The sequence below is a fragment of the Talaromyces stipitatus genome, genomic scaffold (assembly GCF_000003125.1).
Source record: "Talaromyces stipitatus ATCC 10500 scf_1105507295511 genomic scaffold, whole genome shotgun sequence".
Classification (NCBI taxonomy): Eukaryota; Fungi; Ascomycota; class Eurotiomycetes; order Eurotiales; family Trichocomaceae; genus Talaromyces; species Talaromyces stipitatus.
The window spans coordinates 2,105,015-2,129,457 of record NW_002990119.1 but is presented as its reverse complement, the minus strand read 5'-3'; the positions used below and the strand labels follow the sequence as shown (position 1 = coordinate 2,129,457).

Genomic DNA, 24,443 nt, shown 5'->3' with positions numbered 1-24,443 from the left:
TATTTTTAACAAAAATCAAAGGACAAAGATGACTGATATTGCGTCGTTGCAGTCTCAGTGGTTGCAACAGCTGTCACAGATGAAACAGTCGATTGCCGACCTAAAACTGGAAGAACGGCGCAAAAGCATCGAATCATCGATCCAAACTGATATCGACCTTGATTTGGACGATGACGAATTTTCGTCTGGCGTAGATGATATCTGGGATATTATCAGTTCCGACGAAGAAAGCGAAGATCTTGATGATGCAAATGGAGTATCACAAACTGCGGGGTACGATCAGTATGATTACACCTGGCTGAAATCCCGATGTCAGGAACTAGCAGCACAAAAATCCGGGCTCGACTCTGAGGCGCTTTTGCAGCAGGTTGAGGCTCTTCTAGCTTCGGATAGTGGTGACGATGAATTGCAAATGTCACTGGCAGAAATCATCGGCTTCGATGATCTGGACTTGGTGATTGATATCATTACGCATCGAAAGGATATTCTCTCATCCAAGGCGCCAAAAACAACTGCACAAACAGATGGATTGATTGCTGGCAGATTACAGACTCGCGCACAGCGTGAAGCTGCTCTTCGTCAACAGGATTATGAGCACAAACATGCTGCACTTGCACCAGCACAAACTCGGGAAGAACCGAAGTACCCGCACGTATACAAACTGCATGATTCTCGCAACACCCTGTCTTTGGGAGGAAAGAAATACGGTCTTCCGATGGGTAGTACGCAAGTTGAAGAGCAAAAATATACCGAGATCACCGTCCCTGCTTCTCGTGGAAAGTCTCCAGTTGGTCCGAATCAGAAACTGGTGCAGATCTCATCTTTAGATGGATTATGCAGAGGCACATTCAAAGGGTACAAATCATTAAATCGCATGCAGAGTCTACTGTATGATGTGGCATATAAGACAAGCGAGAATATGCTTATTTGTGCTCCAACCGGTGCTGGTAAGACCGATGCAGCTATGTTGACTATTCTAAATGCTATCGCCAAAAACGTCATACCGAACCCTCTCGAGGAGCCAGATGCCACTGAATTTACAGTACAGGTCGACGATTTCAAGATTGTTTATGTGGCACCAATGAAGGCTTTGGCTGCTGAGGTTACTGAAAAACTGGGGAAACGTCTAGCATGGCTTGGAATTCAAGTTCGCGAATTGACAGGCGATATGCAGTTGACGAAACGAGAGATTGTGGAAACGCAGATCATCGTAACGACCCCAGAGAAATGGGACGTTGTCACCAGGAAAAGCACAGGAGACACAGAACTTGTACAAAAAGTACGCTTGTTGATCATTGATGAAGTGCATATGCTTCACGACGAACGTGGTGCAGTCATCGAGTCTTTGGTCGCCCGAACGGAACGCCAAGTCGAGAGCACGCAGTCCTTGATTCGTATTGTCGGTCTCTCCGCAACTCTACCGAACTATATCGACGTGGCGGATTTCTTGAAAGTGAATCGAATGGCTGGTCTCTTCTTCTTTGATCAATCTTTCCGTCCGGTACCATTGGAGCAGCATTTTATCGGAGTCAAAGGAAAATCCAATACCAAACAGTCTCGTGAGAATCTCGACGTCACTGCCTTTGAGAAAGTCCGAGATATGCTAGAGCAAGGCCACCAAGTCATGGTCTTCGTTCACTCGCGTAAAGATACGGTTCTCACAGCACGCACATTCAAGCAGATGGCGGCAGAACAACAGTGTGAGGACCTCTTTATGGTACCACCGGACACGGAGGGGTATGGCCAAGCCGTCAAGGATTTGAAAAGTGCTCGCGCACGTGAACTTCGTGATCTTTTTGCTGCTGGATTTGGCGCCCACCATGCCGGATTGACGAGGTCTGACCGTAATTTGATGGAACGCATGTTTGCCGAGGGATACATCAAAGTATTGTGCTGTACAGCAACTTTGGCTTGGGGTGTCAACCTTCCCGCGGCAGCCGTCGTCATCAAAGGTACTCAGCTTTATAGTGCTCAAGAGGGTAAATTTGTGGATCTTGGTATCCTGGATGTATTGCAGATTTTTGGTCGTGCTGGTCGTCCTCAGTTTCAAGATACTGGTATCGGTTTCATTTGCACGACTCACGACAAGCTTCACCACTACTTGTCTGCAGTGACATCGCAACAGCCTATTGAATCACGCTTTTCCGGCAAGCTTGTTGATAACCTCAACGCCGAGATTTCTCTCGGCACCGTCACCACTGTAGCTGAAGCCGTACAATGGCTTGGCTATTCGTATCTTTTTGTTCGAATGAAGCGTGAACCTCGAAATTACGGTATCGAATGGGCGGAAATCCGTGATGACCCTATGCTTGTGCAGAGACGCCGGGAGCTGATTGTCAATGCTGCTCGGGTTTTGCAAAAGAGTCAGATGATCATCTTTAACGAGCGAACTGAGGAGCTTCGTGCAAAGGATGTCGGTCGTATTGCGAGTCAATTTTACGTTCTGCAAACCAGTATCGAGATTTTCAACGAGATGATGCGACCAAGAGCCACTGAAGCAGATGTTTTGAAGATGATCAGTATGAGTGGGGAGTTTGACAATATCCAAGCTCGTGAGAATGAATGCAAGGAACTTAATCGACTACGCGAAGAAGCTTTACAGACAGAGGTCGAAGGAGACAACGACTCTTCTCATGCAAAAACCAACATTCTTCTGCAGTCTTACATTTCTCGTGCCAAGCTAGAAGATTTTGCATTAGTTTCGGATCTGGCATACGTTGCTCAGCAGTCAGCACGTATTTGCCGCGCGTTGTTCATGATTGCTCTCAACCGCCGATGGGGGTACCAGTGTCAGGTGTTATTGTCAATGTGCAAGTCTATCGAAAAGCAAATATGGCCATTCCAACACCCGTTCCACCAGTTCGATCTCCCGATACCAATTCTCAAGAATTTGGACGAAAAACTGCCGACTTCCTCAATTGAATCGATGAGAGATATGGAACCAGCTGAAATTGGCCAGCTTGTTCATAACCATCGCATGGGCAACACCCTTACAAAGTTGCTTGACAACTTCCCTACACTAAGTGTTGAAGCTGAAATTGCGCCATTGAATAGGGATGTCCTTCGCATTCGCCTCTCGCTATATCCCGAGTTCTCCTGGAATGACAGACACCACGGATCATCTGAGGGATACTGGATCTGGGTTGAGAATTCTGACACTTCAGAAATCTACCATCACGAATACTTTATTTTGAGTCGGAAGAAGCTCTATGATGATCATGAGCTCAATTTCACCATTCCATTATCTGATCCTCTGCCAGCGCAGATCTACGTGCGTGCAATTTCGGATCGGTGGCTTGGAGCTGAGACTGTCACTCCAGTCTCGTTTCAACACCTTATTCGACCTGATACAGAAAGCGTCTATACAGATCTTCTCGACCTTCAACCTCTCCCTATATCAGCATTGAAGAACCCTATTTTGGAAGAAATATACGGACAACGGTTCCAATTCTTCAATCCTATGCAAACACAGCTTTTCCATACCCTCTACCATACCTCAGCCAATGTTTTGCTTGGATCTCCCACTGGTAGTGGAAAGACAGTTGCTTGTGAGTTGGCGATGTGGTGGGCTTTCCGTGAGAGACCTGGATCAAAGGTTGTTTATATCGCTCCAATGAAAGCACTGGTTCGTGAACGAGTGCAGGACTGGCGAAAGCGACTTACAGCTGCAATGGGTCTGAAGCTGGTCGAGTTGACTGGAGATAATACTCCTGATACTCGCACAATTCGAGACGCAGATATCATCATTACGACTCCCGAGAAATGGGACGGTATATCTCGTAGCTGGCAGACCAGAGGATACGTGCGTCAAGTCAGTTTGGTCATTATTGACGAAATCCATCTACTAGGTGGTGACCGTGGCCCTATCTTGGAAATTATTGTCTCTCGTATGAACTATATTGCATCTCAATCTAAAGGTTCCGTCAGATTGATGGGCATGTCCACTGCATGTGCCAATGCTACAGACCTAGGCAACTGGCTTGGTGTGAAAGAGGGACTATATAATTTCAGACATTCAGTCCGTCCTGTGCCGCTGGAAATCTATATCGACGGCTTTCCGGAGCAGCGCGGGTTCTGTCCCCTAATGCAGTCTATGAATCGCCCAACGTTCCTTGCAATTAAAAATCACTCACCGGAGAAACCTGTCATTGTTTTTGTAGCTTCTCGAAGACAGACGCGACTGACAGCTAAGGATCTTATCAATTATTGCGGTATGGAAGATAACCCGAGACGATTTGTCCGAATGTCTGAAGAGGACCTTCAGCTCAACCTTGCGCGTGTCAAGGACGATGCGCTGAGAGAAGCTCTTAGCTTTGGTATTGGTTTACATCATGCAGGTCTTGTTGAGTCCGACAGACAACTCGCTGAAGAGCTGTTTGCCAATAATAAAATTCAAATTCTTGTGGCTACGAGTACCTTGGCTTGGGGCGTGAACTTGCCTGCACATCTTGTTGTGGTTAAAGGAACGCAATATTTTGATGCGAAGATTGAAGGATACAGAGACATGGATTTGACTGATGTCCTGCAAATGCTTGGTCGTGCTGGACGACCGCAGTTCGATAACTCCGGCATTGCTCGAATCTTCACGCAAGATGCGAAGAAAGCTTTCTACAAGCACTTCTTGCATACAGGATTCCCGGTAGAATCGACATTACACAAGGTTTTGGACAATCACTTGGGCGCCGAAGTGTCTGCAGGAACCATTGTAACGAAACAGGACGCACTTGACTATCTTACCTGGACTTTCTTCTTTCGTCGTCTGCACAAGAATCCATCGTATTATGGACTGGAGATTTCTGCTGAGGAACACAACACCATGGCCGCACAACAAATCGCTTCTGAGTTCATGATTGACCTTGTTGATAAGTCACTCAATGAACTTGCAGAATCTTCCTGTGTAGTCTTGGATGCAGCAACCGGTGAAATTGATTCAACCCCATTTGGCAAGATTATGAGTTACTACTACCTTTCGCATAAGACAATTCGCTATTTGATGAGCCATGCAACTCGTCAGCCATCATTTGAGCAAGTACTCGCATGGATGTGCTCAGCCACTGAATTTGACGAATTACCCGTCCGTCATAACGAAGACCTCATCAACGCTGAGCTTGCACGCAATCTTCCGATATCCGATTTGCCAGAAGGCATGGACGATTTACCAATGTGGGATCCACATATCAAAGCATTCCTGCTCTTGCAGGCATACATGTCTCGAATTGATTTGCCTATTTCGGATTACGTGGGTGACCAAACATCAGTCCTTGATCAGGGTATTCGTATTATCCAGGCTAGTATTGACGTGTTGGCTGAACTGGGCTATTTGCCAGCATGCCGTATGATGATGACTCTTTTGCAGTGCATTAAATCTGCACGATGGCCTGAAGATCATCCGTTGTCTATTTTGCCTAGTGTCGAGCCTAATGCTTTGGCAGAAGCGGTGGCCAATATGGAATCGAAGAAGAAGAAGGACTCTGCTAACTTGCCAGACTCACTTGTTGCACTCTCGGCCATGCGACCGACCGCTATAGTTCAGGCATTGAATGACACGCTTTCTTCGACGCCATCTTTTAGACCATTAGCGGTTCGACAAGTCGATAAAATCGTTACCTCGGCTCTACCCCGGCTATCAATTTCAGTCTCTGACATATCAGCTAAGAGCGTAACAATCTCGCTCGCTAGACAGAACCCACCTCTCACATCAGACTTCAAAATCCATGCTCCAAAGTTCCCCAAGCCACAGACAGAGGGCTATTTCTTGATTGTGACTGCATCAACTGACAGCACCGACGGAAACGGAGAACTACTCGCCTTGAAACGAGTGACGTGGTTCAATCCTCAGAGCAGAAACAACACTGAGAATTCCGTTGGTCCAAGAAGGAACAATAATAATCTCACAGCCAAAGCAACTGTTAAATTCCCGGAAGAGCTTTTGTCGCCTTCTCAGTCAACAGCGTCAGCGCCGAGGAAGGTCGATGTGCTTATCGTGAGCGATTCATATATTGGCATGCAGTGGAAAGTGACCGGCGTCGAGGTACCGGTATCATCAAACTCGAATGGTGAGGAACCTTCCTCTGGATCGTCGAGGACTGTGGATGTTGATGCGCAAGTTGAGAAGAGGTGATCGTTCGATCTCAGTCCATTTATGTAGGAATGAATTTACACTCATAAGGTGATATTTACATGCTTCTCTGAATGGAACAATGCTTTTCTGTAAGAAATAAGAAATACAATCAAGAAAGGAATGAGATTTCGATAACTCATGTATCAGGGGCCTTCCCATGCTCAAATGACAATAATGTTGACAATCCAGCTGTAAACAAATGGTATCTAAACAATTAAAGTCGGTATATCAAACACTCAACGAACAAACCTTGGAAAATAGCAAAATCAACGAATGAGCTCATCTATTGAGCTTGATTTTCTTACCAGAAGAAAACGAGTATCCAGAAAGGAAAGATCAGATCAGGCAGACTCAATAACAATATGCTCCGACTTCTGATGCCTATGTCCCGGACTACCACCACCACCACCTTCACTCTGCCCTTCAGCTGTATTTGATCCAGTATCACTATCTTTGGTACCACTAGCAGCAGGAGGAGGTGGGCCAACATCAATAACAACCGGGACCCGTTTCGGCCTCAACTCACCAAACCTCTCATTCTCATTCGCGCCAAAATTGAAATGTTGCGGATTCGCCGGACCCAGGGGTACAAGTGTTTGACGCGGTATTATCCTTTTTGAAACTGATACCGAGCGTGCAATGGAGATTTCGATTGTTTGTGGTGTTTGCGGGATAAAAGGTGACGGAGCTTGGGATACGGGTGTTTGAGAGAATAGGGAAGGGGATATTATTCCTGCTGCGTTATCATTATCGAACGAGTCGGTTGAGGTGTGGAGGAGGTTTGTGGTCGAGGACCTTTTTGTGATGTTTAGGGGTAAGGGGACTGTTTGGGAGCGCTGGAGTTGGAAGCGTGGTGGTGATGGAGGGGCGCGGGTTGGAGGTGGATGGCCGTTGGTTTCGTTCGCCGGTGGAGTGATATTTCCTGAGATTTTGTTGCTGCTGTTGCTGCTGTTTCTGACTTTCAGTTTTGCTCTGTCTGCGTAGGCGGGTAGGGAGGCTTTTCGTTGTGGTAGTACTGTGATTGAGGGTTTAGTTGTAGGCTCCGCTTTTAGGCCAACTTCAACTTGATCCTGTGCTATCAACGGTGTTGTCATTGTCGGCGTCAAGGTAGATTTTCCAGATGCCTCTGCACCCGGTGTGATGTCTTCCGGAGATACAGATGAAGACTTTCTAGTGGTAATCATCTCCCAGGCCGGCTCATTCTTGCCATCGATATAATCCCTAGCCGTTGTAATTGGCCCATTGAAATGGATCGGCGATGGTTCTGCAGAAGAGTAAGAGAATCGAGATGAAGTACCAGTCGACAAAGCAGGAGTGAAGTCCGGAACTGTCAAACTATTCTCGTGGTGGTGGTTTTTGGCTACTCGCGGAAAAGTGTTTGATCTTACGGGACTTCGAGGAGCAAGACCGCGGGTATCAGTTGTTTTGGAGAGGCCGTTAGCAATGGCGCTATTTTGAGGATCTCCGGGAAACAACGTGGAGGTTGATTCTCTGTTTGTTGATGGCGATGTGACGCGTCGTTGTGGTTTTTGTGGTTCATGAAGGCCAGGCTTCTTATCGTCAGCCATGTGAACTTCCTAATTACAATGGAGAATACTCACCTCCTTGCCATTCACTTGGAGCTGGTTTAACGCCTGATTCCGTCTAGTCAACAGATTAGACGACGGCTTCTCTCCCAAAACACTACGGAACATAACACTGTATCGCTCCATCTCTACCTTCGGTATATTCACAGCCAATAACGAATCTGTTGGTGTGGGCTGTTGAATGTCCTCCCAGCGATCACTAAATTGGGGTGACATGCTGACGATAGGCCGCTTCTCGTCATCCGTATTATACGTTGGAAACTGCGATTGCCGGACGAAAGGAGAAGAAGTATCTTCTTGATTGTTCTTCATACTCAATTGATAGAATCCTTCACGGGCAGCGACAGATTGTTTCCCATCATTATTTTGCCTGCCCTTGAGCATTCCTCCGAGTTTCTTCCATTTACTTGGTTTTCGGCGCAGGGATCCTTGCGCGGCGACTATTGTCGTTACCACATCCTCTCTTTCGGAAGGTGTTGATACACCGGCCCATTCCGGAGGACGATATTGAGATGGTGGTACCATACTAGGACTACCAAGCGCGATTCCAATCGTGTTTGAGTCTATTCCATTCCCATTGAAGCCAGAAGTCTCATCCACTGTCAACGGACCTTCGGGAGGTTGCGTAACTGTAAAGTCGAATGCATGGATACCATTTTTCTGAGGTTTCTGTCTCATTCCTCTCGCATTGATGCTTGCCCCAGTAGGCTTCTCGCCTTGTCTTGGTCTTGAAGAGCCGACTCTTCTTAGTGATTGAAGATCATCTCGAGGCGCTGCATCGGAAAATGTAAGAACTGGTTGCGATATCTCATTTGTGGTGTTTGCTCGTGATCTGCCAAAGATACCCATGTTGATCTTATATTTTCGGTCCGGTGTGAAGTATATTGGGTAAGTACGATGGTTATCATTCGAAAAGTAAAATTATTGTTAAGATAAAAGGAGTGGATGGCCTTCCAGAAGGCCTGAACAAAATAAGGAAGAAGTGACGGTGGGGGGTAACCCTAACACTGCTGCACCGGTGCAGGAACGTTTCAAATACGAAGCAAGAAAAGATGTTTGAGCAACAATTCGTCCAGCGCAGTCGGACTTGTCAGCCCTTTAAGTGATTTTTTTACTGCAACTTGGCACAGATCTGGTTTCCTAATTCAAATGATGCGACAGACTCGGTACGACTCGGACAAGCCCTAATGATTGGCCTGATACGACATGGATGAGAAGGCGGAATTCAAATTTAATGGGTCTCTGGGCTGATTGAGTGATTGAGTGATGGGCCTAGGTTTTGGGCTCTTCTGTATTTCCTGCTAGACGAATAGTCATGGTGTATGAGAGGCATGGCCCCTGTCGTGGAGGCTTAATTAAAAACACGGAGACGCTTCGTTGAGTGGTGAATACCCTTATTTACTGTTGGGCCAATCATGGCCCCGAATCGACAACGTCTCTTCTGTCAAAGAGAGAAATCTTCAAATAGATTGGTGACTCTGGCATCTATTTATTGATCTCGGTGGACCAGAATAAGATAATTTACGTACTCTTAGTTGATGGTACTGTATTAGATGGTCGGCTTCGTGTAAGGCTCCTACAGCTTCCAGTTCAGCTGATGCCCATTGCCCATGATGACAGTCGAATGTTGCAAAGAACGCCGTACAAGAGATACGCGAAGGTAGAGTCCGGTAGAATAATCCATGATCCTTGTAAGTGAACTCCATGTCTTGCATCTAGGGTGGAATGGTCTTTGAGAAATTCGGAATGGCGTCTAGGAGGCTAAACACTAGTGAAACATGTGGCGTGTCTGGAGATTCTGCTCATGTATCGTCTCAAAGCTCTGGACTTGATCGCGGTTGTGATGCTGGCAATAGAAATGCACTGCTTTCTAAGCATTGTCAATGCATTGTAGCTATGACAAGCATCACGACGAAGAGTCTGCTAGTTAGGGTACGTATCATCTTGCCCTAAAGCCCCACTCTAATGTAAGCCTTAGGCATCATAACTCTGCTGACTTGGCTACATATGCCGCTGGTATGCGGATGATAGTCTACATCTATCATCGTGGAGGAGTCAATCAGGTTCAATTCTACATGGAGTATATCCCAGCTGTGTCCCTGGAAGCGCGAATGAACCTGAAACGCAGAAAGCTCGCTATAGTCACATGTTGTCGCTGAACCCGTGCGCTCTGCGATGGGCGAAAACTATCCGACCAACTGTTCATATCGGTAGGAACTACAAACGGTGCTGGATAGTCCCGAGGCGTGGAGATGACGACTGGTGTCGTTGGAATTGGGCTTGCAACGCGATGCGAGAAACTGTAGGGTTAGGGCTAAGCTTCGGTTGAACTCGGGCACACCGGTCAATGATTGACAATCTCAGACGCAGAGCCCCTCATATCAATATTCGAATATTATTCCCAAGTACTCTTGGATATCTCTTCTACGCTAAGTCGCCAGCCTGATCTGTCGAGTGGATATTCGTTTCTGCGAACACGTATGAGGAGCGGTCTCCATCTTGAAGATGTCATGAGCTGTCACCGGGTGGAGCTCCTAACCGTCGAGGTTGTGTATACTTCAGGAGCGTTGCTGACATCGAGATGCTGTGAAGGTCAAAAAGAAGCCATTGCCGTACGTAAATCATTAAGCACAGCAGTCAATAGAGATTCCAACAGTATAAATGAACTGAACGCGAGAGTAATTGAAGCTCTGAAAAGTCTTGGAAGTGACGACACCAAAAAGCCAAACCCAAAAAAGGCGGGGCACAACCCCCACTCCACGTGACTGCGTGTAAATCAACAACTTTCATCGCTTCACCAAAACAAAACAATTGAACTTCCACTCCCTCAATTTCTATTTGTGCCTTTTTCTCTTCTTTTCGAAGCTCGCCTGCTGTTGTTTTGCTTCTTTGGTGGTTCTCACTGACGAACCAGCTACATACTTCTTCGGACGAGGTATTCCTTCCGCCTGATCTTCGTGTCGGTGGTTGCTTGTCTAAACAAACCGTCTATTTGTTCGCCTGATCAGTACACACACCAGTCAAGATGTCTTGGGACGGTAAGGATTGCTACATCACTTTTCATCGGACCATATTATTCTTCTAAAGTTCAATATGATAGATGCTGATGTTGTACGCTCTTGACATAGGGTATCTCAGCCAACAGTATGTTCCCCACCTCGGTCCATTGACGATTTATCCTGACGAGAGCTGTAGCATTGTTGGATCCGGTCTTGTTGACCAAGCTATACTTATTGACCAAAGCGGCCAATCCGTTTGGGGCAAGGCATCCGATGTAGAGGTACAGATATCGTCCAAATGCTGGTTGTTTGCCCAGGAGATATCACTGATTCCCATGTCCGAGTTGTAGCTCACCCCGGAAGAGATGAACAAAATCGCCTTCGCATTCAACGACCCGACCGCTGCACAGGAAAGTGGAATTACTGTTGGAGGAAAGAAGTACTTCTTCGGTTGGATCGATGAACCGGCTGATAAGATCCCCGTTCTCTTCTGTGCTATGGTATGATAGGATGATATCTGAACTCGACTGTTTTAGTTGAAGACGCATGATGGCTAACGCCAGCAAAATTCAACAACAGGGCAAGGAAGGTATTATTGCTGCCAAGTGCACCAGCTCTATTCTCGTTTCGCATTTCCCCGACACAGTACCTGCCAACAGGGCTGTCACTTTGATCACACAGCAAGCCAAATATTTGATCGATAACAACCTTTAAATGCCACCATTTCTAGCTGTGGAGGAGGATATGATTCATTTGTATGACAGAAAAGATTGAGAACTTTTTTGTTTGTTCGGAAGATGCGTGAAGTTATGGTGTTATGTTTCCACGGCCGAAATACCAGTGTTGTCATGTCTGGATTTCGATCCTGTTTCTCCTTATCTACCACCATAGTTTGTCTGGATATAAGAAGAATAACACAATGTGCCCGATAGACAGAATGAAGTCAGTGAATAACTGTCTGATGCCGCAATATTCCATTGCTTTCGGGCTTAGCTAGTTTGAAGCTCTTTATGAAATTAGCCTTGCGTTTCAGCGTTCGATATCATGGAAGAATTATAAGCCAGCTATTCCCTTCATAGCCTCTAAACCACACCCAGCCTTGGATATGATTCGTTGACGCCGTTACGCGCGGCGCAGCACCTGCAGGATGCTAACGTAGTCTCGGCGGCTACTGATCTTCATTTGTCCAACACAACCAACATACAACCCTGTCCATCTGCAAGACTAGAGGATGAGCCAATATACAAGGCTGATCAAATGCTTTATATAATAGACACCTTCCAGAATGTTGCAGTTCGTTCATTTACCACGCCCATGGCACCGGAGGCATACCAGCCTAAGAAATGGACCCCCTGAGTGTTACTGCAAGCGTGATTGCGGTTATCCAAATCACGAGTGTGGTCAGCACACAATGCATGCAGTACGTAAAATCTGCAAAGAATACAAAAAGCCGCATCCTAAGGCTGGTCCAAGAACTGGGCGGACTGCAAATAGTACTTGGTACTCTGGAGGATCTAGCGAAGCGCAGCAGTCATGCGCTTCAGGACCAGGGGAACGATCCGGATGAGGAGTCTTATCTACTACCAACTATTCACAGGTTGTGTCAGTTGGAACACGTTTTTGAAGAATGCCTTCGAAAATTGAAGCAGTTAGAGCGGGATATCACGCCCACCAGCCAGGCCAATTTGACCAAAAAGGAGTCCTTCTTTCGGGCACTGCAATGGCCACTCAAGGAGGCATATATGAGAAACATTATGGATGATATAAATCATTATATTTCTCTTTTTAGTTTGGCATTGACCTTGGACACAACGTATGGCTTCTCCCAACTTGATTTGAGTTAGTAGTTATTGATAACATGTCTTAGTGATAATATACTAGCTATCCATGAAAAGACGTTCGAGACTCATTATATGGTGAAATACCTTCAATCACAGAAAGAAGAAGAGACTCGTCGTGAGTATCTGGAATATGCTCGTATTATGGTCTCCTCTGACGGTATTTTTCGCAGGCGAACATGGAGAGAAAATCATCAAATGGCTCTCTGCACCAGACACTTCAGTTGATCATACACATGCCCTGCAGATGAAGACGCAAAATACAGGATCTTGGTTAACTGGCGACCATCAATATCAGGAATGGAAGCAAATCGCGGGCTCATCGTTTTGGTTGTATGGAATTGCCGGTTCTGGGAAGACCGTCTTATCTTCAACGGTCATCGAGGACCTTATAAGTCATGGTAGACAAGATTTGAGCACTGCTATAGCTTATTTCTATTTCAAGGCCGACGACAATGACAAAAGTTCGTCTCCGGGAATGTTACGGTCTGTACTGAAACAATTATTTGACCGTGGCAAGCGCACATCAACTGCCTTTGACCAGGTGATAGGCAACGGAGACCAGCAACCGTCACCGGAACAACTTCTTTTTACTTTGAAAGACATTGTTTCCGAGTTTCGTGACGTATATATTGTTCTTGATGCCCTAGATGAATGCCACGATTTGCAGCACCTCTTTGATGTCTTCGAAGAGTTCGAAAAATGGACAGAAGCCCATATACACCTGCTCTTCACTAGCCGCGAATTGAAGGATATAAAAGAGTTTGTCGAAGGCCTGACTACGGAAAAATTCATGATTAAACTCTCCGCCGCGATTGTCAAAGAAGATATTCGAATGTATATTCGAGACCGGCTGCGTACGGACAGGAACCTAAAAAGGTGGCGCAACCACCCCAAGGTGCAAGAAGAGATTGAACAGTCCTTAATAGAGAAATCTGACGGAATGTAAGCAGTCGTATCGCTCATCTTAATAGAAATTTCCTGAAATTAACTTGATATGACAGGTTTCAATGGGTTAGGTACCAGCTTATATCACTGGTTAGATGCCGCAACCCTCGCGAGTTACGACAAGCCCTTGAAACCATGCCCAAGGGCCTGAACGATACATATGCTCAGATCCTGAGCAGAATCTCTGATGATGACTATGATGTTGCTTTAAGAATACTTAGCTGGCTGCTGTTCAGTGTTCGGCCATTATCCATCGAAGAATTGGCGGAATTAGCTGCGTTGGATCTCAATGCAGAATCATTTAATGATATCGAGCGACTTTGGGATCCGGCAGAAGTTTTGAATATATGTCCCAATCTTCTAACCACAATTGAGGAGTACGATGATGAACATGGTGGAGAACCAAGAATATTGGTTAGACTCGCACACATATCCATCCGCGAATACCTTTTGTCAACCGACATTTTGAGTGGCCATGCAGCTCGATATCAAATTAAGGAACCTTATGCACATGGGTTGATCACAGACTGCTGTCTTATGTACATGCGTTTGATCAAAGATGCAGTTTCGGTAGCTGCTGAGAGCCTCCCATTAGCTATATATGCAGTGGAATATTGGCTTCTTCATTATGAGAAAGTACCGGAGACGATAGCTGAGACCCATCAATTAGCTTTCGGCTTTTTTTCAAACAGAAAAGAGGTATACTCCAGATGGATTACACATATTTTAACTATGCCTATATCCAAGTTTCCAATTATCCATCATGATCTTATCGGGCCTGGCCCAATCCTGCCATCGCCCTTGGAGGTCGTTTGCCATAATTCGCTTTTGATAGTTCTTAAGCTGATGCTCGAGAACGATGAAGTTGAAATCAAGAAAGAGGATGTCTTGAAAAAGGCACTACGCGCTACGTATCTGCCAACGCTCCTTCCTAGGGACAAGGCTGGGACTACACGATTGCTACTACAATACGGCGCCGATTTCAACGGAGACGGGAAGTTTGCTACAGTTCTGAATGCTGCTAGCTATTTCGGTCTGGATGATTTTGTCCAAAATGAGCTAGATCGAGGTTCTGATGTGAACGCTAAAGGTGGCTACTATGTGACTGCATTGCAAGCTGCAATTGCCGGAAGACACGACCGTCACGTTTTTGAGATGTTGCGCCATTTTTGGCCCACTCGTGTGTCTCGCCCAGGATATATTCTTGAGCAGGAAGAGCCTACAACAATACAAATTCTTCTTAAACACGGTGCCGACCCCGATATTTGTGGTGGTGACGTTGGGTCGAGTTTACTAGCATCATGCCTCAGTGGGGATATTCCATGCGTAAAACTCCTCCTCGCTCATGGAGCAGACCCTAATTATGGAATCGAGACGCTAGACGTCTGGAAGAGGAGCTGCCTTGCCGCTGCATGCAAGTCTGCGGATATCCGTATCGTCCGGCTTCTCATGGACAAGGGAGCTCGTGCCGATAGCCCGATGGCATTGTGTGCAGCAATACGATCCAGGGACATTGATATCGTGCGCTTCCTCCTGGAGAACGGTGCCAACCCAAACAACTCAGACAGGTATCAAGACGAGACACCGTTACAGCTGGCTTGTGTCAACGAGCAACCCGCAATTGTGGAGTTACTACTTAAATACGCTGCAGATTTTAGGGTTGGTGGCGGCCGTTTTGGATTCCCTTTACAACTTACATCTGCAACGTTTGGATCTATTGAGACGCTGAAGGTCCTGATTGCCAAAGGTGCGGATGTAAATCAAAGAGGCGGTGCGTTTGGGACTTCATTGCATGCTGCTGCGCAGTTTGGGGATGTTGAGATGGTAGAGTATCTCATCTCGCAGGGTGCAGACATATATGCCGAAGGCGTGATGTACAAATCAGTACTGCGCCACGCGCTTAACTACGCATATACTGATATATTTGTCCTACTACTGAAAGAGGGTGCGGATATGGAGACTCCAGGTGGACGATATGGAGAAACTTTACGACAGATGTTAGCTGCGGCGCCGGCAGACAGGACTGAGTTATGGTTCAAAACATTTGAAACCTTAGATTACCTGTGTGCTATTGTGAGGAAAGGAGAAACGTGGCAAGATTTCGAGAACATCGTTGTTGAGGATAGGGGAGGACAATCTGGTGTTGATCCTTCAAAATGGGACTGCTCACTATAGCATGCTTGAATGACTTGGTACCTAAACTTGGAAGTATTGAATGACAATAGATATATTTCTAAGCTTTGAACAAGTTATCAATCAAGGGAGCTGCAAAGGCCACATCGATGATCATGAATTGTTGATAGCCCATATGGCCAACTCTAACGGGACTAACAATGAAGAAACACTTTGTTCAAATTTTCTGTTATAGCCGCGAGAACTGGCTGACTAGGCTACTTCTCAGAAATGGACAGATCCTAACGCAGATATCCGCTGAATTTCGAAGGCATCTTTATGCAGTCTGGAGCTGGTGGATGTAGGTCGTGGACTGATTCTCAAAGGGTAACTGTCGGAACGTGAATATCAAACCCTACGCGTTTCGGCACCGGATTAGTTAGTCTGACGTGGTACGTGCGTGCCGCGTATATATCTAGCTAGCTATCCCCCGTCCCCCTCGCTCTTGCATTGCCTGCGGTCTTCCACAAGGATCCCCAGTATCTGGCGTCCTTTTCATGCTCTACATAGCGCCTCTATTCCGTCTAGGAAACCCAAGGAACAGATTTGGTTACGCGGATGACGCAGCTAATCTAGCGATCTCGACATCTCTTGCTACTAACTGCGTAGCCTTATCAAACTTGCTTCAAGAAGCTCTTAACTGGGGAGCTGCAGAGGGCATCACATTTGCACCAGATAAATACGAGCTTCTTCACTTCTCCCGATATAAAGCAGACCAGGACCCAACCCGCACACCTTCAGTGAAAGATGGATCTATTATAATATCAGAAAATACTAAACGGCTATATCTACGATGGCTAGGAATCCTCTTTGACAAAAAGCTAACATTTAAATGGCATGTTGGAGAAGCAGCATCTAAAGCCCTCACTGTGGCTAATGCCCTTCGCTCTCTAGGGAATACTGTCCGAGGAGTTAAACCTCATCTACTACAGCAGGCTGTATCAGCCTGTGTACTCCATAAAGCATACTATGGCGCTGAAACCTGGTGGCCAGGACGTACTCACCCTGGGCCTTCCCAGACTTCAAACTGAGTTGGAGAATATCTTGAGAAACTAACTAAAGTAATACTAACAGGCGCAAGAGCAGTCTTTCCAGTCTTCCGCATAACCCCAATTCCTATCCTTTATCGAGAGTCTGGATTCTCTCCACCAGATATTGAACTAGACCGGATAGCCCTTCTCGCAACTGTCCGCCTACGGCGTCTTAATCCCTATCACCCACTTCGAAGACGCGCAGAACAGATCACTAGTAATGGCCGACAAACCAGCCGATTTACCCACTGTATACTGGCCCTCCCCAACTCTGAACAGACAAACCCTCTCCAATACGCTCCCTAGCACCCTCGCGAGTCTCGCGAGAATGCTCAAACTCAAATAGGAGCTCCCATGGGACGCACTAAGGAACAGGCAGCGGCTAATTTCATGGCTTTCCAACGCACCATCCCTAGCTCAGATATTGTAATCTTTTCAGATGGATCTAGGCTAGTAGACGGACGTGCAGGGGGTGGCTATATTGGACTTCAAGCACACCACCAGTTCCTCCGCTCCTCACTCTCATACGGACACGGGAAAGAGGTCTTTGACGTAGAAGCAGAAGCAGCTCTAGCTGGTGCTCAAGCAGCAATAGCGTACCCAACAGCTCAATTTGCTACTAACCTATGGATCTGCCTTGATAACCTGGAAGTTGCTATACGCCTTCTATCTCCCTCTACAGGATCTTCCCAAGAAATCTTTGAATCCTTCCGCACCCTTGCAGCCGCTTGGCCACTCCGCAAAAGGCTTCCTCACACCAAAAGCGGATCTATCCAAATCCGATGGGTCCCTAGACACGCCAAAATCCCTGAGAACGAAGCGGCTGATCTCGCTGCCAAAGAGGGAGCTGCCTCAACCCCTCCTGCTCCTCACAAATCCTCATACGCCTCGCTAAAGAGACACGCCAAGACTCAATCCCTATCCGCTGCTCAGTCACAATGGCAGAGGGTGGCACCACAGAGTTATCAAGATCTAGAAATAACTACTTCCCCTAAGCGCCCTGGGGAGCTTTAACTCAACCGACTTGACCTCGGCCGTATTATTGCGGCCCGTTCTGGTCATGGAGACTTTGCAGACTACCATGAACGTTTTAACCATGATGATGCTCACCTTCTCTGCCGATGCGGAGCACGAAAAGCACCTCTACACTTCTTCTTCTGCCATATAGCTAAGAGACGAGCCCCTCGGCCTCCTGGGCCCCCTTCTGAGGTCATTTCTTTTCTCTTAGGCACTGCTAAAGGAGCACAAAAGCTAGCCACATGGCTAGCAGAGACCCACTTCTTTGAGGATATCTGTCCTCGCCAACCTCTCCTTAGCATCTAGCTAGGACAGCCCTACTCTTCCTTTATACTTCTCTTCTCCCTCTTTCTTTCTCTTCTCTTCTTTCTTTCCCTCTCTGCAAAACTTACTGTTCAGTTATGATAGTGGTGGAGTAATAGGTCATGGAGTGTAGGCGGACCATTGCAGCTGGCAAATACCCAAAACCCACTCCAAGTGGGCCTCCCTGTAAGACCACGGCAGCTATGGAAACGCGCTAAAGAGTCTCTTATTTGTACATAAATCTGATAGGACCTGAAACCCGAGGCTTACCCCTCGGCGGCCTATGTCCCAGTAGGGATCGGTGGGAAGCGTGCGAGTCACGAACCACGGCCGTTAAATATACACACACACACACACCCCCTCGCTCTTGCGAAGGCTTCGATTTCGAGTTGATAGGCGACTTCCTTACAATTATTTATATCAAACAGTCAGAGGCTCAAACTCCTCATCCCTCTCTACCACCTAGCCACCAGAAGTGCAGCCTTTGACGCGTCTCGACGCGTCCGGCAACACCATGGCGCGTAAAGGCCCTGGTACAGATGGCCCTCTACAGACAGCTCTACTGGAATCTACGTCTGCAGTCACGACAAGAGCTTCTGAAGGACAGAAAATCTTCAGTCCTATAGCTACATTCCTCGATAAACACCGCAGCCAAACCACCAGTCTTGTTCCTCACCTACTGAGAGCCCTCACCACTCTAAGCGATGACCTCGCCTCAGTAGCCCAACAACATTTCAACGCCTATATTAGCGGTATCTTGACAACCTCCATTCTACCTGCCCTGTTCCCTTCCCCTTCCCCTTCTCCCACCCTAAATTCCTTACCCTCTTCACCCCCTTCCTCACGTCCCCCCTCAGGTCTTGAACAGTCGACTTATGCAACTATTACCCAATATGCCCTAGTCAAACCAACTCCCACTACTCACTCTAAAGCCCATATTAAAAAGCCTATGCCTCTGGTGAAACAACCCCTTCCTGATAACTGGCTCTTTGTATGTCTCCTAGCTGACCATGCAGCCAGAAAAATGGAAGTCTATGCCATCTACTCTAGCCTACGGTCTCAACTAAACTCAAACAGTGCAGCATTAAAAGAAGTTTGAGCCATAAAGACTGGATTTATACTATGTCTCTCATCTCCAGAAGCCCTCCTAGCCCTTGAGGCCTAAAAAGAGACTATCTCTGCATTCTTTGTTAACTATTAGATAGAATGCAGCTCCCAATAGGTCTTATACCAAGTCATCAATGTGCTAAGGAAAATTGGCTAAATCTTAGATAATCAATATTCTCTAACCCTGTCAATCCTATACTACTATCCTTGGAAATTAGTGTAACTATAGGGCTCAAGCCTATATCTATCAGCGAGACCACTATAAGTGCTGCTAACCCTAATAGTGTAACAACCAACATGCTTGTCCAATCTCTTAGGGATTAGGGTTGGTTTGATACGAGGACAAACTTAACGGGAGTGGCAAAAGTGTGGATACTTCAGCTGGTCATGGTCAAATGTTCAGCTGGCTATGGACAACTTTCGGCTGGCTGTGGTCAATGATATTTGCCACGAAACAACATCAATGTCTCTTATATAGAAAGCATGCTGCGGAAGCAGGAGAGATAGGTTTCAGTACATTAACATTCCATACCCTACCTTGTATACTCAACTCTTGTGATCCCTCTTGAATCTCTATACGTATCCCTCGTAACGTTGTTACAAATAGTCTCTCCTTAAGCTAATTTATCAACTTCCTAGAAGGCATAAAATTACTACTACCTATCCAGTTATGTTTTTTTAGCACTATTACCAATGCTTGCCACCTTCCTAAGAAAACAATAGTTATTCAATATATATAATGCTGGAAATAGTATAATGCACAATCCTGTGCCTATCCCTCTTAATGCCAGCTATGCGGCTCCTCAGAGCATACTGAAGAGGGCCATGTCAATTGCTATACAGCCCTAGAGTCTTATTAATACCCTCCTAGATGCATACACTGCTATAGATTATATCTAGCTGATTCCCTAGAATGCCTTTTGCGCCCTAAAGATAACACTAAACATATCAAAGCTTAATAAGTAGAGATCTAAAAATCCTGTGTCTTAAACCTTGCAAAAGCTCAAACTGAAGGAGGATGCAGCTCTCAGCTCTCTACAGGCACATAAGAAACACCTATAGTATTAGATGAGATACTATCTTAGCCTCTAACCTAGGAGATTATCTCTCTCTTCTGTCCAGTAACCTCTCTACCTCGCACCCCAACTGAAGATCCTCTAATCACAGCTCGTACAGTCCACTTTATAATTCCTTAACTATAAAACTATCATATGAATGCTTCTCCCTAACTGATAGTTGGGCAATAAGCGGTCGACCATAAGTCCTCACCTATGTCTAAAAGAAGAAAGGCATTTGGACCTCTCAGCTTCGCCCCTTCACAACTGACACTAAAGAGGCCTCAGATCTTCTGTTTCTCTAGATTTTCTTATCTATAACATCTATAATGTCCTAGCAGGCTCCATCAGAGCAGGTGAAGCTGTAAAAGCTCTCACAACTCTGCCAGAGGTGTATCTCCCTCAAGCAACAATACTTGTAGGTGATCTCAACCTACTACACAACAGATGATAGCCCTCGCTACATCGCAACCCCACACCTTTTGCAGAGCCATTTATTAACTGGCTGGACCTCCAGGGTCTAGTCCTCATATCTGATATAGACTGTCCCATATATGAAAGGGGTAACGTGTTAGACCTCAGCTTTGCCTCAAGCCCTCTGGCACTTGCGGGAGCTAAAACTAGCATAGCGAGTCACTTAGATGCAACCTCAGATTATTAACCACTAATCACCACTGTACCATGGGATCAGAGATACAAGGAAACAGCTTAGAAACTGAGATTTAACATACTAGACCACATCTACTTCCTCTCGCTTCTCGCCTCTAACCTTACTAGCATCGAGAGCTCAACCATGACAGAAGAAGACCTTGATGCTCTCACTAAAAAACTAACATCTGCAATCTAAGGAGCATATAGAGGCTCTACTAAGAGAACCCTGACACAAGGCATAGAATAACTATGGTGGAATGAAGACTGCAAGAAAGCTTTACATAATTACTACTTAGGCCTCTACTTAAAGACAGACTTCCACTAGACTACTAGATGGTCTCAACAACAATTTTGGTAAGATAAGCTCTCTATAGTATCTCAAATGAAGGATGTTTTTGATATGAGTAAATAGCATAAGTCTACAGGCATCTTCTGAAGCCCTCCACTGAAAGATCTGCTAAGGCCTAATAGCCTCCCAGTAGTTAGTGTATACGAGAAACGAGACGTACTAGTCCGTAATCTTCTCTAAAACTCAGTAGAGGTAGGAGATATACCTCTGGACTCCCCAGCAGTCCCTTCCGCTAGTCTCTACTTCCCAGATATATCAATGCTACAAGTGGAGGAGTCAGTACTTCAGGCAGGAAACACAGCCCCTGGCGCAGATGAAATCCCAACCTGTATACTTAAAGTAGCATGGCCTCTAATCAAAGATAAGATACTAATGCTATATCAAGGGTGCCTAAAGATTGGTTATCATCCTAAATGCTTTTGACACGCAATCTTAGCAATTATCTAGAAACTAAAAAAGACTGATTGGTCTTCATCTAGATCATATAGATTAATCGCTCTCCTATCAGTTCTTGGCAAAGGACCTGAGCGCTTGGTGGCACGGAATATGGCATAGATCTCTACACACTATAAAGTATTAGCAAGACAACAGTTTGGGGCTCTCCCACTAAGATCTATAACTGACCTGACTATATGCCTAACACATGATGTTGAACAAGCACTAAATCAAGGCATGACTACCTCACTTCTTACCCTAGATGTCAAAGGCGCATTTAATACTGTGCTTTCTAGCAGATTACGTGAGCAGGGCTGGCCTATCAATCTCATTCTCTAGATTGCCTCCTTCGCTACAGGAAGATCAGTTCAGATCCGACTCGATAGAGAGATCAGCCCCTCAACAGACATTGCCTGCGGTCTTCCACAAGGATCCCTAGTATCTAGCATTCTTTTCATGCACTTCATAGCGCCTCTATTCCATCTAGGAAACCTAAGGAACAGATTTGATTACGCGGATGACGCAGCCAACCTAGCAATCTCAACATCTCTTGCTACTAACTACATAGCCTTATCAGAATCACTTTAAGAAGCTCTTAACTGGAGCACTGCAGAGGGCATTACATTCGCACTAGATAAATACAAGCTTCTTTACTTCTCCTAACATAAAGCAGACCAGGACCCAACCTACACACCTTCAGTGAAAGCTGGATCTATTATAATATCAGAAAACACTAAATGGCTATATCTATAATAACTAGAAATCCTCTTTAACAAAAAGCTAACATTCAAATAGCATGTTAGAGAAACAGTATCTAAAGCCCTCACTGTAGCTAATACTCTTTGCTCTCTAGGGAATATTATTTAAGGAGTCAAATCTTATTTACTATAGCAGGCTGTATCAGCGTATGTACTCTATAAAGTATACTATGATGTAGAAACCTGGTGGCCAGGATGTACTTGCCCTGGGCCTTCCCAGACTTCAAACCAAGTTGGAGAACATCTTAAGAAACTAACTAAAGTAATATTAATAGGCGCAAGAGCAGTCCTTCCAGTCTTCTGCACAACCCTAAAGCCTGTCCTTTATCAAGAGTCTGGATTCTCTCCACTAGAAATCGAACTAGATCAAATAGCCCTCCTTGCAACTGTCCGCCTATGGCGTCTTGACCCTTACCACCCACTTCGAAGACGCGCAGAACAGATCGCCAGTAATAGCAACAAACTAGCCGATTTACCTGCCATATATTGGCCCTCCCAAACTCTGAACAGATAAACCCTCTCCAATACGCTCCCTAGCACCCTCGCGAGCCTCATGAGAATACTCAAGCTCAAATAGGAGCTCCCATGGGACAAACTAAGGAACAGGCAGCGGCTAATTTCATGGCTTTCCAACGCACCATCCCTAGCTCAGATATTGTAATCTTTTTAGATAGATCTAGACTAGTAGACAGACGTGCAGGGGGTGGCTATATTAGAATTTAAGTATATTACTAGTTCCTCTGCTCCTCACTCTCATATAGACATAGGAAAGAAGTCTTTGATGCTGAAGCAGAAGCTGCTCTAGCCAGTACTCAGGCAGTAATAGTATACCCAACAGCTTAATTTGCCACCAACTTATGGATCTGCCTTGACAATCTGGAAGTTGCTACACGCCTCCTATCTCCCTCTACAGGATCCTCTTAAGAAGTCTTTAAATCCTTTCGCACTCTTGTAGCTGTCTGGCCACTATGCGAAAGACTTCCACACACCAAAAGTAGATCAATCCAAATCCAATAGGTCCCTGGACATACCAAAATCTCTGAGAATAAAGTAGCTGATCTCGCTGCTAAGGAAGGAGCTGCCTCTATCCCTCCCTCTCTATATAAGTCCTTATATGCCTCGCTAAAGAGATACGCCAAGACTTAATCCCTTTCCACTGCTTAGATATGGTGGCAGACTATAGCACCACAGACATACCAAGATCTAGAAATAACTACATCTCCTAAACACCCTGAAGAGCTTCAACTTAACTGACTTGACCTTGGCTATATCATAGCAGCCTGTACTACTTATAGAGACTTTGCAGATTACTATGAATGCTTTAATTATGATGATGCTTACCTTCTCTATTAGTGTGGAGCATGAAAAGCACCTCTACATTTCTTCTTCTACTATATAGCTAAAAGATGAGCCCTCCGCCCTCCTGGACCCTCTTCTGAAGTCATCTCTTTTCTTTTAGGCACTGCGAAAGGAACACAAAAACTAGCCACATGGCTAGCAGAGACCCATTTCTTTGAGAACATCTGTCCTCACTAACCTCTCCTTAGTATCTAGCTAAGTCAGCCCTACTTTCCCTTTATGTATCTCTTTTCTTTCTTTCTTTCCTTCCTTCTTTCAAAACTCACTGCTTAAGTACTATGGTGGTAGAATTATAGGTCATGGAGTGTAGGTGGACCATTGCAGCTGGCAAATACTCAAAACCTACCAAGAAATGGACCTCCCTGTAAGACCACGGCAGCTATGGAAATGCGCTAAAGAGTCTCTTATTTGTATATAAATCCGATAGGACCTGAAGCCCGAGATTTACCCCTCGGCGGCCTATGTCCCAGTAGGGATCGGTGGGAAGCGTGCGAGTCACGAACCACGGCCGTTAAATACACACACACACACACACACCCTCGCTCTTGGGGACTAGTCACAATATTAGGAATCAAGATAGCTTCATATTGTCAGGCTCGTTAGGCTGCTTCGTGTCCGCGCCTTACTACGGTCTATGCTTCGTGATACGGACCGTAGTAAAACCAACAGTAACAGAAGGCTTGCCTAGGTATGTTTGCAATGTCTGTGAAGATG

At 45.8% G+C, this 24,443-nt stretch overlaps 7 protein-coding genes across 7 annotated transcripts, besides 6 other annotated features; 6 read left to right on the top strand and 1 right to left on the bottom strand.

Annotated features, from left to right (window-relative positions):
* Positions 1 to 28: 28 nt before the first annotated feature.
* Positions 29 to 6,173, top strand: TSTA_104970 (DEAD/DEAH box helicase, putative; the record flags this gene model as incomplete). Its single annotated transcript, XM_002486476.1, has 1 exon — positions 29 to 6,173. The coding sequence occupies one exon, from the start codon at positions 29 to 31 to the stop codon at positions 6,119 to 6,121; it is 6,093 nt and encodes a 2,030-aa protein (XP_002486521.1). The 3' UTR covers positions 6,122 to 6,173.
* A 153-nt stretch (positions 6,174 to 6,326) lies between these two features.
* Positions 6,327 to 8,556, bottom strand: TSTA_104960 (uncharacterized protein; the record flags this gene model as incomplete). The annotated part of the gene is made up of 2 exons (XM_002486475.1): positions 6,327 to 7,671; positions 7,723 to 8,556. 2 exons carry the CDS (start codon positions 8,554 to 8,556, stop codon positions 6,463 to 6,465), a joined length of 2,043 nt encoding a protein of 680 aa, XP_002486520.1. The 3' UTR covers positions 6,327 to 6,462.
* Positions 8,557 to 10,498: 1,942 nt separating this feature from the next.
* Positions 10,499 to 11,738, top strand: TSTA_104950 (uncharacterized protein). The gene is made up of 5 exons (XM_002486474.1): positions 10,499 to 10,745; positions 10,836 to 10,851; positions 10,903 to 10,987; positions 11,057 to 11,206; positions 11,286 to 11,738. The coding sequence occupies exons 1-5, from the start codon at positions 10,733 to 10,735 to the stop codon at positions 11,418 to 11,420; spliced, it is 399 nt and encodes a 132-aa protein (XP_002486519.1). The 5' UTR covers positions 10,499 to 10,732; the 3' UTR covers positions 11,421 to 11,738.
* A 311-nt stretch (positions 11,739 to 12,049) lies between these two features.
* TSTA_104940 (ankyrin repeat and socs box protein, putative) lies at positions 12,050 to 16,695 on the top strand (the record flags this gene model as incomplete). Its single annotated transcript, XM_002486473.1, has 7 exons — positions 12,050 to 12,519; positions 12,574 to 12,662; positions 12,718 to 13,489; positions 13,549 to 14,979; positions 15,001 to 15,632; positions 15,936 to 15,965; positions 16,088 to 16,695. The coding sequence occupies 7 exons, from the start codon at positions 12,050 to 12,052 to the stop codon at positions 16,693 to 16,695; spliced, it is 4,032 nt and encodes a 1,343-aa protein (XP_002486518.1).
* Positions 16,099 to 17,790: a mobile genetic element.
* Positions 16,916 to 17,709, top strand: TSTA_104930 (uncharacterized protein; the record flags this gene model as incomplete). The annotated part of the gene is made up of 2 exons (XM_002486472.1): positions 16,916 to 16,945; positions 17,002 to 17,709. 2 exons carry the CDS (start codon positions 16,916 to 16,918, stop codon positions 17,707 to 17,709), a joined length of 738 nt encoding a protein of 245 aa, XP_002486517.1.
* Positions 17,791 to 18,045: 255 nt separating the features above from the next.
* Positions 18,046 to 18,079: a sequence feature (GA-rich).
* A 450-nt stretch (positions 18,080 to 18,529) lies between these two features.
* Positions 18,530 to 19,082, top strand: TSTA_104920 (uncharacterized protein; the record flags this gene model as incomplete). The annotated part of the gene is made up of 2 exons (XM_002486471.1): positions 18,530 to 19,006; positions 19,032 to 19,082. The coding sequence occupies 2 exons, from the start codon at positions 18,530 to 18,532 to the stop codon at positions 19,080 to 19,082; spliced, it is 528 nt and encodes a 175-aa protein (XP_002486516.1).
* A 1,507-nt stretch (positions 19,083 to 20,589) lies between these two features.
* Positions 20,590 to 22,806: a mobile genetic element.
* TSTA_104910 (uncharacterized protein) lies at positions 22,566 to 22,884 on the top strand (the record flags this gene model as incomplete). The annotated part of the gene is made up of 2 exons (XM_002486470.1): positions 22,566 to 22,602; positions 22,646 to 22,884. 2 exons carry the CDS (start codon positions 22,566 to 22,568, stop codon positions 22,882 to 22,884), a joined length of 276 nt encoding a protein of 91 aa, XP_002486515.1.
* Positions 22,797 to 23,456: a mobile genetic element.
* A 502-nt stretch (positions 23,457 to 23,958) lies between these two features.
* Positions 23,959 to 23,986: a microsatellite.
* A 260-nt stretch (positions 23,987 to 24,246) lies between these two features.
* Positions 24,247 to 24,266: a microsatellite.
* Between the last annotated feature and the right edge of the window lie 177 nt (positions 24,267 to 24,443).

Coding starts and splice junctions, on each gene's coding strand:
- TSTA_104950 (XM_002486474.1), top strand. Junction 10,988..11,056: donor GCAAGGCATCCGATGTAGAG/GTACAGATATCG, acceptor TCCGAGTTGTAG/CTCACCCCGGAAGAGATGAA. Junction 11,207..11,285: donor CCGTTCTCTTCTGTGCTATG/GTATGATAGGAT, acceptor ATTCAACAACAG/GGCAAGGAAGGTATTATTGC.